Consider the following 16668-nt stretch of genomic DNA (forward strand, 5'->3'; position numbering starts at 1 on the left):
TCTTGAAGGATGCCATTGATCTGAGTGCTTGCCCCCAGACTCTTAAGGTAATTATAAACCATCTCTAAAAGAGACTGGTCAGGCTGGTCTCCAGGAACACGTGGTACCCAGTCCTGGGAGTCAGACAATTCACACATGAAACTGGTATTAGTCTGCTTTATTTGGAGACTATTTCAGATTGGTCATCAACATCAATAAAATTACCCAATAATTCTCCCTCCTCCCTCCCTCCCTCCCTAGTCCAGTGTACTTGGGCCTTTCAGGGAGTGTTCTAGGTTCTCAGATCTTGTCAGGGCATTGTAGATCTGAGCAATTCTCAATTTTCCATTCCTCTTCTCATCCCCACGCAGTCTTTAAATCCCCCAAATACCAAGATCAGCAAAAATCCTACAAGAGAGCTTAATTTTGAAAGGAGGTGAACTGCCTCAATAGAGATCTTTCTGTACTTCTGGAGAATATTAAAAACCTGGCGAAACTTGGTGTAAATATAATTCTCTTATCTGCTCTAATTTGGAGACAACGTGGAGGGAAAGTTGGGGATGGCGAGGGGCCTTATGGATTTTCATCCTCCATTACTCAGCGGGGAAATGCCTCTCATGGTGTTCCACCACAAGTCATACCATGTGTCACAATGCACCACATTGACTCATGGCCAGATCTTGAGAAAAATTCACAGAAGTCAGGAAATTCCCAGAGAATGCTCTCATTTCACCCTCTGCTGACCCTGCAGTGAGAGCATAGGTAGTAGGGTCAGGCTGGAGGACATCTTTAAAAAGGAAAAATCAAAGCACTTCTGTTGCTTCTGCATGCCTGTGGTGGGGAAGAGTCCTTACGGGCCTGGCTGAAAATGCAGGATCGTCCTTGAGCCCCGGTGACCTGGGGGCAGACAGCACTGGTCTGTTCCTTCATTCTAGACTTTTATTTTTGCAAAGCTCCCTCCCCATCCCACACGGCTTTGTTTCCCTCCAGGGACCAGCATCTTTCCCTCTGGGCAAAGCAAGATGCCCATGACCTCCTTTTCCAATGGATAAAGCCAAATTTAGAGTTGGGGTTGCTCATTTGAGCTTTGTATGTAATTGAGACTGGCACAAAGGGTTATCATTAGGAGGAATGGCATGAAATGAAAAAAAAAAAAAGGAAAGCTGGTACCCAAATTAGAAAAGATCTTCTGAGGAGAGACACAGTGCTAAGGCTGGAAGGTCTAATCTCAGTGGAGTCCTTAAGAGAAAGGACAGAGCATTAAAAACGGCCGGATGGGGCAGTTAGAGAAGCTAATCTGGCCATCTCTTAGGATCATTTGCTTCTAAGCTAGGCAGATGTGGGGGGGACTGTCGTAATAGGTGGCGACAGACACCAGAGGCATCCGTTGTTAAGAGCCAGGGTCTGCTCCCAGGGCAGCAGAGAACACTGGAGAAACAGGGTAATCTGCTTAATAGATGTTTGCCAAGATGTTTGCCATCCCCACTCAGTCTTTAAATCCCCAAAATACCAAGATCAGCAAAAATCCTACAAGAGAGCTTAATTTTGAAAGGAGGTGAACTGCCTCAATAGAGATCTTTCTGTACTTCTGGAGAATATTAAAAACCTGGCGAAACATGGTGTAAATATAATTCTTTTATCTGCTCTAATTTGGAGACAACGTGGAGGGAAAGTTGGGGATGGCGAGGGGCCTTATGGATTTTCATCCTCCATTACTCAGCAGGGAAATGCTTCTCATGGTGTTCCACCACAAGTCATACCATGTGTCACAATGCATCACATTGACTCATGGCCAGATCTTGAGAAAAATGTCCAGAGCTGGACACCGTCACTTTGGACCGTATGACAATAGAGGGTCCTGGGGGATCCTGAGCCCTTTGCTCAGCCATTGGCTTAGGGAACTCCTTTGTCTAGAACCCAGCTGCTCATTGCCTGGGGACATGGGACCGTCACCTAGGGAGCCCACCGCTTCCTTACTCAGTGTGGGTCAAGGGGGCACCATGAAGCCAGCCAAGGAGGCTTCCTCTCTGAGATGCTGTCCCCACTGAGCTGGCGGGTAGACATGCATGTATCCACCTGCCACCTGCCCAGAGGTCCTGGGGCCTTGTCGTGTGAAGAGGACCCAAAGGGGCCCAGGTAGTGGGCCCAGCGCTGCTCTGGTCCAGCTGTCCCTGCCACCTCGAGCTCCCCTTTTGGACTCACATGGGGAAGCTGGCAGCCCCTCGCCAGACTGTCTCTGCTCCCTGCATTCCTGGTGGCGTCCCAGCTCTGTGTGACCCCGGGCTCTAATCTTGGGTTCGTTTGGACTACCCAGCTGGCTCTGCTCCGGGCTTCCTGACCTTGTTAAAACCAAAATGCCGTCTTTTACAACCTGGCTCTTTCCATCGAGTTCATCAAGCACTTGCTCTTTTACAAGCGAGATGGCCCCTTTGGTGAGCTCTTCCTGACAGGGGGTGGGGAGGTGGGGGGGTGGCGGGGGGTTGGGCGTGGGCAGGGAGCCTGGGCTTCAGCAGGGTCTGGTCTGTGCTATACTCTTTAATGACAGTTAAAAAAAAAAAAATGAAGTTCAAAGGTGAATGACCCTCCAAGAGGAAAGATTAAATGGGTTGATTTGGGAACTGTTCAACCCTGGAGGCATTGCTAAGGAACATAATCTATTTTGAATTTTTCTTCACGAGCCTAAGTTGGTTATAGTGTGGGAATAACTTTTTCATTTTGTCTCTCCCTTTCTCCGTGCCACAAAAATATTCACGGCAGGGAATATACAGGTTGTATAAATGTCCCTTCAAAAAAGCACATATAGGGATTATGTATAGTCAACATGTGTCTCCTTCCAAATGCGGATGTTCGCAGAGACACATAGAGATATGCTTCACACCCTGTATGTGAAGAAACAGCCAAGTTAGAATTTGGCAGAGCAGCTCGGCCCAAGTGAGTAGAAAAGCTTGGCTTGGGGCTTAACAAACAATCCCATAAAACCCACACTTGCTTTTACTGAATGGTGATGCATGAGAGACCCAGGGTAGCCAACTTGAGCGAGGACAGGAGCCAACGTTCACAGTATTGTCCATAAAGGGTGGCAGCAAAGTTTCTTTTTGCTGAAATTCAATCTATTCCTAGAAAAAAAATGCTTCTAATACTGGTTGGCTGGGCTTCACTCTTGTGCTTCTTTCTGCTGTGATATCATTTAAGTTCCTTTCATGTTCAAGAATACAACGTCTTTTGCATTTGGTCTTCTTGCCTCCAGCCTCACCCCCTCCAGTTCAGCCTCCACAAGGCCAGCTGCCAGAGTAATCTTTTAAAAATGCAAATCAAATCTATCACTCTTCTACTTAAAAGCCTTCAGTGGCTCCCCATTGCCTGCTAAAGTTCAAATTCCTTAGCTTCGCAGACAAGCTCCTCAGCCATCTGTCCGTGCTAACTTTTAAGTCCTGTCACTCAAAGTCTCCCATCCCTGTGCACCCTACACTCTGGCTATTTCAAACTGTCAGGCCGTGATCTCCAGGCCTCCTGTATTTGCACAAATCATTCCCTCCACCGGGAGTGCCCGGGGACACGAGTGGATCAGTGACAGCATCCGTTGCACAGAGCATGGGGGACAGAAGGCTGATGTGGGGGGAATGCAGGTAGCACTTCCAGCTAGGGTATTCGGAAAAGGCCTCTTGAGAAGGGGACTGAACAAAGGTGGAAGGAGATGAGGGAGTGAGTCATGCAGATACCCAAGGAAGGAGCATTCAGCAAGTGCAAGAGCAAACAGCAAGTGCAAAGTCCTGAGGTGGGAATGTGCCTAGTACCTTCAAGGCATAGTTGGAGCAGAGTGAATGAGGAAGGCGTAGGGTTTCAGGGTGCCCTGGGCCAGCCCAATTCATTCAGTGGCTATAGACTGCACCTGTTACTATTACTTGGGTAGCTGGCCTAAATAGCACTTGATCTTGAACCAAAAAGATGCAAATTACAAAATAAACTTACATTTTAAAAGTTCACTTTCAAAAGAGAGGAGGCCCAGATAGGAGGGAGAATGGAACCAATAGGAATGAGCACTCACATGGGAGTCACCCAGAGACAGGTGAGGATAGGGTCTTGTTAGCTGTGGACTTTGGCCAATCTATCCAAATTCTGCGAGCCTCAGTTTCCCTATTGGCAAATGGGCAGAGCGTCATTGTTGGGAGTAAATGAGAAAACGTATGAATAACCCTATCTGCATATTAGCATTATAATCACCTGGGATGCTGTTTTTTTAAAGATTTATTTATTTGAGAGAGAGGGAGCTGCAGAGCATGTGCGGAGGGGAGAGGCAGAGGAAGACAGAGAGTCTCAGAGAGACTCTGCGCTGAGTGTGGAGCCCATCATGGGGCTCGATCTCACCAACCCTGAGATCAAGATCTGAGCCAAAACCAAGGGTTGGATGCTCAACCAACTGCGCCACCCTGGCGCCCCTCACCCGGGATGCTTTCAAAACACAGGCTGCCTGGGCACTATCCCCAGAGATCCCAATTTAATTGGTTGGGGGCATCAGTAGTGTTTACAAAACTCTCCAGGTGACCTTAATATGCAGTCAAGGTGGCAAATCACTGGCCTGGGGTGTAGGAGACTCTCTGTGAATGCGGGCCCTCCATCTCAGCCTTCCTGTCATGCCTGCAAAAACCCCATAAAACACGTGCCCTCCTTCACACGGAATGGCCTTGGCATCAGCGGCCTTGATTCGTACCCCGGCTCTATGACAGTGAGCTGGACACTGAACATATCGGAGCCTTAGTTTCCCTGAACAGTAAAATGGGATTCAGAACAGAGTCCGCCTCAGTGTTCCACAACCAACCATCAGAAGAGATAACTTAGCACGTGGCCTGATGCTAGGAAGCTCCCTGTAAAGGCTGGCTCTTCTTGCGAACGTGGGGAGAATGACAATGTCATCTGCACTGGGCCAGCCCTCCCCACGGGCCCCAGAGCAGCTGACCCTCCTCCCTCCCGCCTGCCTGCCTGCCCGGGCTGTCCAGCTTCAGCTGTCCGGCTCAGCCACGTTCCTGGGAGATGCCTGGTGAGAACTTGGGCTCAGACTGAGTCAGAGGTATTTGCAGACTTGACTCACCAGGTCTTAAAGCCAGAAGACTGCCCTGTGGGTCTTATGATGTTCCTGGAAAATAAAAGAAGTGAATACTATTGGGTTGAGTTCATCAGACACTCACCCTCCCTTTTGTGTGTTGGGCGCTGTGAAAGGAGCAAGCAGCAAGCCAGCCAAGTCTGAGCCATCAAAGGAAAGGGCCCGGCTGCAGTGCTGAGATGTTGTTTCTTCTGCAGACAGGTTTCAGCCTCTTCCCACAGACTTCTGCTTCTCTGGCTCCCCAGGGCTACCCGTTTCTCCTCCCTCTAGGCTCCTGGGAAAATGTTCCCAAGGGCTGCGTCTCTGGTGAGGTGTGTCAGAACTGAGCTATGCTGGAGGGCTGGGTGTGGGCTGGGAAGGGCCGTCTGGACTCCAGAGAGCAAGAAAGGGGACGTTCTCCTTCTGGAGTGAGAAGTTCTGGAAACTTAACACTGAAGCAACAACCAGGCAGGGCACCCATTTCTTAGATGCCTCCTGTATCCCTGAAGATAGTAAATCCTAACATTTCCGCATTCCGGCTGTCTCTAGAAGCTGTCTACCTCTCTGCGTCTCTAGAGCTGCTGCTTTAGCAAGAGCCACTGTCATTTTGTAATTTCTCACCTGCTGCTGCAAACTCCTAACCGGTCATCCTGTTCCTACTCTATCTACTCCCTGCCCAAATAGCCAAGTGAACTTTCCAAAATACAAAACTAATTATATCACACACACACACACACACACACATACTCATGCTTAAAACTTTCCCAAACTTTTCCATTGCTCTTAGGATAATGGCAAAACTCCTTAACAAGTTCAGCAAGACCATGTGTATCAGGATTTGGTGTGGTTGTGAGTGATGGAAAACCCACTTTAAAGGGGTTTGAATAGATAAGATTTTATTTTATAACTCATACAAAAAGTCTGCAGTCGAACCAGCTAGGATTGGCATAGCAATTCCCCGAAGTTATCAAGGACTCGGTGCTCTGCTCTATCATCCTTAGCAGATGGTTTCCACCTCGTGGTCCAAGAGGGCTGCTTGGGCAGCAGCCATCGCAACCAAATCCCAGGCAGAGGAAGGGAGAATTGCACACAGCACTTCTACTGGCATCTCTCTGCCCAGAATTTAGTTACTAGCTGCAGCTAATTGGAAGAGAGGCTGGAAAACGTAATCTTTATTTTAAGTGGTCATGGACCTAAAAAAGAGGAAGAGAAAAATGGATGTTGGGCAATACTGGCAGTATATATCATACACTCCATCTTCTCCTGACCCCTACTCTCCTTGAGCGTCGTCTCACCTCATGCCTCCTTCTCCCAGCTATCTCCATTCCTGTCACAACTGGCTTTCTCTAAGAGTCCCACATATTTGCAACACTTCCCCCCTGCCACAGGCCCTTGCTCAGACTTCAACATTCTCCCCTCTTCAGATGTGACTTCTCATCCTCTAGAACTGTTCTCAAGCAGCATTTCCTCAGGGAGTCTTCCTTGATTAGGTCAACCCTCCTATTTAGATGCTTCTAGCATGTCGATGGTATCATCGTTGCAATTACACATTTATTTTATGCAATCATTTGATTATTTTCTGCCCCCACAATGAGGTCAGAGTTTAGGTCTGGCTTCGCACAGCATAGAGCATTCTGCGGGGCATATTGTAGGTACTCAATAAATATTTGTTGAATGAATTAATGAATAAATTTCGCTATTATCTCATACAAAATAAAAGAGGCTAAGACTCAGCAAAAGATTTTCCTAGGCGAGTGGGAGTGGTGGTGGGTGACCAGGAAGGCTGGGGAGAGTCCTACATGAGAGGACTTCCCCGAAGAAGGGGAAGCCAGTGAGGGGAGCAGGGTTTATTTGCAGATGAATGGCAGGTTCCCCCAGGCAGCCCCAGGCTTCCTCTCTCCCCCAGGGGCATCCCCAGAGCAAGGGTAGCCCCAGGTTGGTGGGTGTCTGTGGTGGTGGTGATGGTGACTGGGAATGCCAAATGGGTGTAAAACAGATTTTAAAAGGGTGGCTAGTTGAAGGTGGCTAGTTGCCAGCCAAGAAATGATTCAGTCTGACTCAGCAATAAGATTGAAAAGAAAGTGATCAGAGGACCTTGACCCTGGATAGGAAGTAGTCACTTTCTGCTAAAGGTCAGTGACCAGCGAGATGGAAGGCAGCTCCATGTGTGGTCAGTGCCGACATCTTTGCAAATGCGGAAAACGATAATCCCATCACATGCCTGGCATCTTGATGTACTTCCTCCCAATCTTTATTTTACACATTTTTCTATAAGCAGTTGAACTCATCCACAAAACATGATTTGGCAATTTCCTTTCTCACTGAACAGGAGAGCACGTGTTTCTAAACTGCTTTCCGGAGAGGGTGTACTGATCTACTCTACTACAAACAATGTGTTAGACTGCCTCTCTCCTCGCAATTGTTGCCAATTTTACCAGTTGAAAAGAGCAATTTATTATTCCTAATTCCTAATTATTTCAGTTCACAACTCACTATTATTTAATTCGCGGTTCTTTCATGTCTAGAGAGAATGAACACTTCTCAAATGCTTCTTAGTTATGTATATTTTTGATAATATATATTTCAATATGTACATTTTTTAATCTATATATTTCAATTCATAATTCATTATTTTAATTTGCAATTCTTTCATTTCTAGAGAGAACAAAAACTTTTCAAATGCTTATTAGTCATACATATTTTTTCAAAACTGACTTTTGCAAAATTATTTCTAGGACGGTAAATAGGAACCCAAATCGCCAAAATTTGGTTAAAAGTCACCTTTCCCACCTCCAGAAGTAGCATCTCCCCCAAATGATTTTATGTGTGAGGAAGATGGGGGTAGCAATGGGGAGAGGAAGGAGTGCCATGGTGGAAAGGTTGGACTCAATGGTTGGGGGACCCGGGTTCCCACACCAGCCTCCAGCACACCTTTGGGAGGGGGAGAGGCTCCAAGCTTCCCGAGCAAACCAGCGCTAACTAAATAGATGGCGGATGTTCGCTGTGCAGCTTTTTTGGGTTGCTGCCCCAATCTGATCCACCCGATGGGTTTTGATATCCACTGAGAGGCAAACTGGGAGCCAACGGCCCAGGGGAGGGACTGTGTCTGGTTTGGTTGTGTCTCCAGAGCCCAGTAGGGCACCTGGCATGTGGTCCTTCCTCCCTTGGTACGGATTTTGTTCTGTGGCTGAATGATGGGAAGACTGAATAGTTGCTAGGAGACAGGAGACCGTGTCCCTCTGTGTTCTCTGTTCTCTGCTAGGTCACTAAACAGCAAGTCCCTCTCTCGAACAGACCTCCATCTCTATACCTTCGGGAGTTAATTCAAACAATAGCAAACATTCCTTCTAACTCTGAAATTCTATGAAAACACCTAAGCTGTTTTGCTTTTCTTTTTATTTATTTATTTTTAAAGGTTTTATTTATTTATTTGACAGAGAGAGAGAGACACAGCGAGAGAGGGAACACAAGCAGGGGGAGTGGGAGAGGGAGAAGCAGACTCCCCGCTGAGCAGGGAGCCCGATGCGGGACTCGATCCAGGGACTCCAGGATCATGACCTGAGCCGAAGGCAGTCGCTTAACCAACTGAGCCACCCAGGCGCCCCTTGCTTTTCTTTTTAAAAAGTGTCCTCATCTATGAAACAAGATGAAAATGTTGACCTCCCACAAGGTTGCCAGATAAAATATGGGACACTCAGTTACACCTGAACATCAGATAAACAAGGGATACTTTTTTTAGTATAAGGATGTCTCAAATAGTGCATGACTCTGAAAATAATTGAAGCACTGAATGACTAAACAACATCTAGCTGAATCAGTTTATTACATTTGGGCTTGTGTTTCTGGACTGATGATGACTATATGGCATTCATTCAACAAGTATTTATTGAGCATCTATTAGATGCAAGATATTGTTTAAGCCTGGTGACACAGCAGAGAATAAAATAAAGTAGTGTCTCTGTTTCATATGACTTACATCCTTGTAGACAAAAAAAAAAAATACATAAAATATCAGGTGGTCATAAAGCTCAGAAGACTAATAAAGCAGGTTAAAGGTCAGAGACCATGTGAGGGGGTGAAGGAGGGAATCAAGCAGTCTGGTGAACTTGACCTTCTGCACCTGAGAGCCCCCCCCTCCACCAAGAGCTGTGTTTGTAACAATAGGACCCTGACATTATTTCATAGCAATCAATGAAGGTGCATAAAAATGATGTCATTGGTTCAAAGGCACCTGTCCAAACCAGGGATAAAACGATCAGTTACAGGGATGGAAGAGACCTATAAATCATTTGGAGCAGATTTTAGCTGAGCTGGGGCTGCAACCAAGTTCCCTGACAGCTGGGAGAAAGTTCAGGAAGGTCATGTACTTATTAAAAAGACGTTTCTGTTTTCGATTTCTATGTGCCCGTCAGGGTGGATCGAGTCCTAACAACTTGATATGTTTTTGAAGTTTTAGCTGGAACAACAAGGAAGGGTTTTCCTCTTAAGAAGTCTCTATGCTGGGGCATCTGGGTGGCTCAGTTGGTTAAGGGTCTGCCTTCGGTTTAAGTCCTGATCCCAGGGTTCTGGGATCGAGCCCCTTGTGGGAAGCCTGCTTCTCCCTCTCCTCCCTGTTCGTGCCCTCTCTCGCTAGCTCTCTCTCAAAAATCTTAAAAAAAAAGAACTCTTTATGCCTCCTGGAGCCAGTGCTTTGAGGTTCAAGGCTGGGCTGGGGACCATCAGACTCACTGCAGAAGAGGCCATCTTCTATCTTATTCTCCTACCAGCCAGGAGAGGTCCATCATCAGCATCATCACTGTTACTATATTCATGACCATATCAGACTTGCAGATGGTTCCTCTACCCCTGGTTACCCGAGTTTCTATGGTCATGAATCCTATGTTTCATTGCGAAGCTGTATATTTGGTCTACAGCTTTGCTAGGCAAGGTGTGGTTCCCAGGCCAGCAGCATCCACATCATCTGGGAGCTGGATAGAAATGCAGAGTCTCAGGCCCCACCCCTGACCTGCCAAGTCGCAGCCTGTCCTTTCTCAGTGTCCTAGGGAATGGCATGCACGTTAGCATTTAGGAAAGACTGTGCTAGAACATTTTGTGTGCTTGTGTCCATTGCATTTCACACATTAGACTTGTATTTGACTTAACATATATGAGCCTTGGATGTGTGGGGCTCATTAACGTCTTCCTCAAGCAAGACCAGTTCAGTTTGTAGAGGTCTTCTTATCATTTTCAACTCGCAGTAGTTAATGCACTTACACGTGTCTGTAGATTCTTGGATTCCAAAGGAAGATCCTCACGGAAACCTGAGGAAGCGAAGTTTTGGTGGAGAAGAGGCAGTTCTGTGAAAACTAGCAGCAGAAGGTGCCCAGGAAATTTCTACCAGAGAAGTTTTTAGGCCTTCTGGTGGTTTCTCTGCAAATTCTGTTCCCCCGAGGAGCGAGTGCCTCTAGGCCCCTCAGACGGAATTCCCAACCACACAAACTGGCCAGCTGAACGTCTGGGGCCTGGAGAGCCCTGTGAGAACCCTGTGGGGGGCCAGAGCCAGGATGCAGGAGGGAACAAGCTCCCCTCCAGGCTTCTCTGAGTCCCAGCCAGGCGCAGGTGAAGGGACAGCTCACCCGAGACTCGTGGTGAGAGTGCACACATTCACATTCGAGGGGGGATAGGTTTACTCACGGGCTCTTTCATCCTAGCGCCCTTCCCAAGATAACAAACTGAGGGAATAGAGCAAGTTCTGCCTCTGAAAGGCTTGGAACCCCTGAAGGGCAGGGCATAAAGGTGGGCCCTCAAACAGACAACGCAGAAAGCCAAGAGCAGACACACTCCAGCTGGAACTGGGAGGGAGGCCTCAGAGACTTGGTTCCAGTAAAACTCAGAACTGCTTCCAGGGTGAGCACGGACCATCTCCCCCAAAGGCAGCAAACAGGGTGGCTGAGACAGCTGAGTTAAGGGCTTTTGCATTGATGTGGATCCTTTGATGTGAACTTGGTAAACCTCGTTACCATAGCCCATCACAAAGAGCTGCCGCCCCTCGTACCTGGAGGCTCAAGGGATTTAGGAGCGACTAACAAAGGTAGGCTTGTCAAGTGCCTCCAGGGCCTTGAGTGCGGCCCACTGGGAACACAGATCAATGCTTCAAGTTGAAGATTTTTGAAAGCGGGCTGATCAGCCTTGGAAGGGTCCGGGGGATGGGTCACTGCGCCCGACCTTCTTGTACAGATGGGGGAAATGAAACCAAGTCCCCAGGGAGGAGGGTGGGGAGGATGGGACTGGCCCAAAGTTCCATGGCATTTTCTGGCAGAGTGACAATCAGCGCTAAGGTCATCAGGCTCCTGGCCCCAGACTCTTTCAACTGCCTCCTGAGAGCCTGGCTTTGCTGGGACAGTGAAGGAGGCCATTTGTTTAACACACTTCTGCTTCTGACAACAGTGGGGAAGGGCCTTCCTTTCCATCTTCACCCTCTGTCCTTGGCAAGACGGCCTCCACAGAGGCCCAGACTCTGCCCCCACGCCATCACTGTCTCCGGGGGAGGGCCACCTCCCTAGACCCCGGGGGACAGCCTGCCTCCCCCCCCCCCCCCATGCCTTGTTGGACTCCGTGATCTTCCTGCCTCAGAATTCCTATGCTCAGCCCCACCCCCTTCCCGCTCTGTTCCTGGTACATTAACTGCTCCTACAACCCACTCTTCGTTCCTAGATTGCAAGTCTGGGGGTAGGAAATGCATGTCCATCTTCTCAGCTCCTTTAGTGCCTGGAACGGCCCTGGGCATACAGCGACACTCCATCCACCCCCGGGTGACCTTTTCTCCTTCCTTCCTTCACAGATTCAGAGCCCAGCACCTCGGACTCCCAGTCTTCGACCACCCTGTTCCTGTCCTCCGAGGAGCCCGGCCCCTCCACCGCCGCGGTGCCCTCTCCCTCCTCCTCCTGCGAGCCCCAGGCCTTCTCCCCGGGCGCCTCGGTGCTGCCTCCGCTGCTGCCGCCGCCCCCCGCCGCCGCCACCGCGCCCCCCGGCCCCGCTGCCCCCGGACGCGCTGGCCTCTACTCCATGGTCGCCTCCTCCCCGGACGCGGCCCCGCGCCTCGGTGACTGGCTGCCCGGCGGCCCCGCGGCCACCCCTCCCGGCGTCCGCGGGGATGAGCGCGAGCGGCCGGCGCCCGCCCCGCGCCCCGGGGCAGCGGGCAGGGAGGAGGGCGCCGAGGCCCCGGGAGCCTCCCCGCCGCCCTGCGCCCGGCCCGCCAGCCTGGAAGCCAGCGTCGGGGACATCCTGGTGGAGCTGCGGACCATGAACGGCCACCTGGACGTCATAGCGAGGGCCCTCACCAAACTGGCCTCGTCCCTGGGGCCTCCGCCGCAGCCCCTGCCCGAGGCCCGGGATGCCAGCTAAGCCAGGAGCGGCCGCCTGGCGGGGCACCTTCGCGGCGGTCAGCGAAGGGATCCCCAGGGCACCGGGCGTCCCCGCCTGTCACCTGTCACCTGTCACGCACACGGGCCCAGCAAAGCCAGCAGAAGAGACGAGCTCTCTGCTCGGCCTGCCCGAATGGACCTTCCCTGGCCGCTCAGTCTGAAATGATGTGCGCTTCTCACACCCTCGGGCCAGGCCCTTTCTCGGCAGTCGCGGCTGCCTCACTCCCGTGGGCTCTCCTGGACCTTCAGATGTCCTCCTCCTTGTTTTGGAAAAGGCCTTGAACTCCCGGCGGGAAAAGTGCCCCCAGAAGGTGACGGGACCTTGGGCGAGGCCCACATCTGTGACTCCTGAGTAGTATGGAGGGAAGGCAAGCCAGCCCCAGCTTTCTTTTTCGACTTGTTGATGGTGTATCTGATCTCCGGTGATGTTTACATATTTCTTTAAAAAAATATATTTTTGAATAATTAAAAAAAAAATTTTTTTTTCTCATTATAACCACATTGCAAGAAGTTTGGAAAATAGAGATGTGAAAAAATCTGATGTATTTGGAGAAGGGGGTATTTAAGTCTTTCTTATGAATAAGAAAGTATTTGCATAATAAAATTTTTATATGTACTTTCGGGATATTGGCCTCACTCAGCTCCATTTTTTTCCTTTGCATGGGCCCCTGTTCCTGGTTACTTGTTCCGGCCCTCCTGTACTCCTTGGGCTCTTATTTCAACGTTTCTCATGCTTGTGAAGAATAAGCTTCTAAAATTCTCACGATTCTTTTCTAAAACTCCCAGACCCCCCTAAATTTGGTAAATCCACCCCTCTCCTCTGGATTGGAGCAGAAGCTGAGTCACAGAGTCACCGGGCACTATGAAGGAAGCCAGCACCCTTGGCCTCTACTTATGAGGTACCAGTGACACCACCCTCCCCCACTGTGACAACCGAAAATATCTCCAGACTTTGCCAATGTCCCCTGATTGCGACCTAGATGGAATTTCAAAAATCTGGAATAATCTATGCCCTCCAGGATCTGACTTCCCATAAGGAGGCAGGGCTCTTTCCACTTTCCTATTTGAATTAGAATTCATTTGTCAGAAGCAGATGTACTGCTCTTTTCCTGGAAACAAACCAGGAGTCAGAGACCACACTGCACAGAGTAAAAGGCCAACCTTGAGCATTTGCAGGGCATGCAGATGATGGGCTGAGGCCAGTGGCTGCCTGGGCTTGGCAGTCTTTGGCTTACCCAGAGCATCTCTGACTTTGGCAGGCATGACCCACCTGGAGAGCTTGTGAGGGTGCTGATTCCGCTTTAGTGGTTCTGGGGTGGGGCCCGAGACTCTGCATTTCTAATGAGTTCCAGGGGGATGTTGATGGTACTGGCCCAAGACACATTTTGAGTAGTAAGTGAGTTCCAAGGATTTCCATTTGGGATTCCTGCTGGTTTGGGTTGCTTGTCTTTGCACCCTGTGGTGGCCTAGAAGCCCCCGAGCTCTTACCAAAACTTCCACTGCAGCTCTGAGGGACTTTCTGTTTTATTTTTTTATTTTTAAAGATTTCTTTATTTATTTCATTGAGAGAGAGCCCAAGCCGAGGAAGTGGCAGAGGGAGAGGGAGAAGGAGACTCCCCGCTGAGCAGGAAGCCTGATGCCATACTAGATCCAGGGACCCCGGGCTCATGACCTGAGCTGAAGGCAGATGCTTAACCGACTGAGCCAGGGTGTGGGGCGCCTTCAGTTCAGGTCATGGTCCTGGGATCGAGCCCCACGTTGGGCTCTCTTGCTCAGCGGGGAGCCTGCTTCTCTCTCTCTCTCTCTCTCTCTGTCAAATAAATAAATAAATTCTTCAAAAAAATTTAAATAAAAGCCAGGGTGTATTAGGTCTAGCCACCCACTTCTAAAGAAGCTTCACTGGAGTTCAAACCAATTCAACATTTATTGGGCGTCTACGATGTTGGTGCCCGGGGGGACACAAATATGAATAGAGAAAGGGCCCTGCCCTCCAGGGGCTCCCAACCTAGTGTCCCACACAGAGAGGGATCAGCAGTTCCCGCGAGTAAACAACTTGAAGAGGGGGTGGGGAGAAGTAGCAGGGAGTGGTGAGAATGGCAGTCACTGAGGCCAGGCTTCTGGCTTTGGCTTTGGGAGGGTTATCCTCTTGCCTCAGTCTCTTAATCTGTGTCAGATGGGGATGATGGCATCTGCTTCGTCACGGCCCAACAGAAGCCGACTTGGATGTTCCGGGGGCTTTGCATTCCAGAAAGTGCTGTAAGATACCCTTGTATGGCAAGTGGGTATCATTACCTCCTCTCTCCTGGGTCCTGTGGCGAGAGGCACCCTGGAGCATAGTGTCCAGACGCTCATCACATCACATGCCCTCCTTACTTCAGGTCATGATCACACACTCACATCAGAGCTGCCCCTCCATCTCTGACTGACTAAGCCCTCCCCCTTCCTTTTTCTTTTTTTTTTCAGGAAAAGGATCCATGGCCCAAAGCGACCATCCTTTGTTCTGCTCTTCGGCTGAAGAAACAGCTAAGCTGGCGTTCAACCACATTGGCCGGGAACATCAGGATTGGGTTCTTGCTCAGATGCTCATTCAAACAGTCTTTTATTCTCAATTTGAGGGACTTCTTTGGCATTAGAGTAAGAACAACAAAAAACTAAATCCTTCTAGAACAAAGGGACTGGCATATAAATCCTAAATTCAGATACAGCGACTGGATCCTTTGGTCAGAGTCCCCGTCTGCGTCTGTGAGATTGAGGTTGGGGAGATCAGAAGAGGCTAGTGTAACACTCCGTCGATCCAGGGAGAGTGGAAGAAAGTCTGAGCACCAGTCCTGGGCGCAGAGGGCCTCAGAAACTGGGTCTGGTCTAGGGTTTTTGGGGATGCGGCTGAAGAAGGATAGGAGGGGCAGGACTTTGCAGAAGGTACAGCCAAGGCGATGGAATTGAGTTCCAACAAAATATCAGTCTGAAGGGGCTGGGCAGAAAAAAAGAAATCTCGTCTTGTAGATTGTAGGTTGGAATTTCCCTCTGAGTGACACCAAACTGTCCTGATACCTCTTTGCCCCAAGGCTTAGGTGTCCTTAGGGTTGGCACGACATAAGACAAGCACATGATGGTTCAAGGTGGCAAGCTGAAAATCAGCCTGAGACCTATGGCCGAGATAGCAGGCTTAAGCTAGGGCGGCATCTACCAGCAGTTACGGCAGCTCATCTTTGTGAGGTAACGAGGGGCCTGTTTTGGTGGGCATTCCAGCAGAGACCAGATGGGGAGCTGCTGATGCTGAAGCAAACGGGGTTCTACACTGGGTGGAGCAGTGATTTAAAGACCCTCTCACTCTAGCATTGAAGTAAGCCTTGGCTCCTCTCTCTCTCAGGCCCATACCCAAGCCAACGTCCAGTCACGTGGGCTCTTCCTTCTAAAGAGTTCCATTATCCAACCACTTCTCACTGCTAGCACCTGGCCAAAGCCACTGTCCTCTCCCACTTGAGTTACCGCAATAGCCTCCTAACTGGCCTCCCTGCCTTCCTCCCTATTCTCACAGAGAAGCCAGAGTGGTCTTTTTTTTTTTTTTTTTTTTAATGTTCAGTGATTCATTAGTTGCACATAACACCCTGTGCTCATCACATCACATGCCCTCCTTAATGCCCATCACCCAGTTACTCTATCCCCCCATGCCCCTCCTCTTCTGCAACCCTTAGTTTGTTTCCAGAGTCAAGAGTTTCATATGGTTTTTCTCCCTCTCTGATTTCTTCCCCTTCAGTTTTCCCTCCCTTCCCCAATTGTCCTCTGCACAATTCCTTATGTTCCATATGAGTGAAACCATATGATAATTGTCCTTCTCTGATTGACTTATTTCACTTAGCATAATCCCCTCCAGTTTCATCCATGTTGATGCAAATGGTAGGTATTCATCTTTTCTGATGGCTGAGTAATATTCCATTGTATATATGAACGGCATCTTCTTTATCCATTCATCTGTTGATGGACATCTCGGCTCTTTCCACAGTTTGGCTATTGTGGACATTGCTGCTATGAACATTGGGGTACAGGTGCCCCTTCTTTCACCACATCTGTATCTTCGAGGTAAAGCAGAGTGGTCTTTTAAAAACATTTCTAACCAGGTTACTCCTCTGCACAGACTCTCCAGTGGTTTCCATCTCACTCAGAGTAAGAGCCAAAGTTTTACATAATTTGGTCTCCTATTATCTGCCT

General features: G+C 49.3%; 1 protein-coding gene across 1 annotated transcript in view; it reads left to right on the forward strand.

Moving 5' to 3' along the window:
* Positions 1-13077, forward strand: part of RUNX2 (RUNX family transcription factor 2) — a 228262-nt gene extending 215185 nt beyond the window's left edge. Inside the window, exon 6 of the mRNA XM_064597673.1 lies at positions 11877-13077. Coding sequence (XP_064453743.1) covers positions 11877-12439 — 563 coding nt within the window. The 3' untranslated portion in view covers positions 12440-13077. The remainder of the gene's footprint in view (positions 1-11876) is intronic.
* Positions 13078-16668: the final 3591 nt, after the last annotated feature.

The sequence above is a fragment of the Mirounga angustirostris genome, unplaced genomic scaffold, assembly GCF_029215605.1.
Source record: "Mirounga angustirostris isolate CCGP_5_RB_7025 unplaced genomic scaffold, mMirAng1.0.hap1 SCAF_8, whole genome shotgun sequence".
Taxonomy (NCBI): Eukaryota; Metazoa; Chordata; class Mammalia; order Carnivora; family Phocidae; genus Mirounga; species Mirounga angustirostris.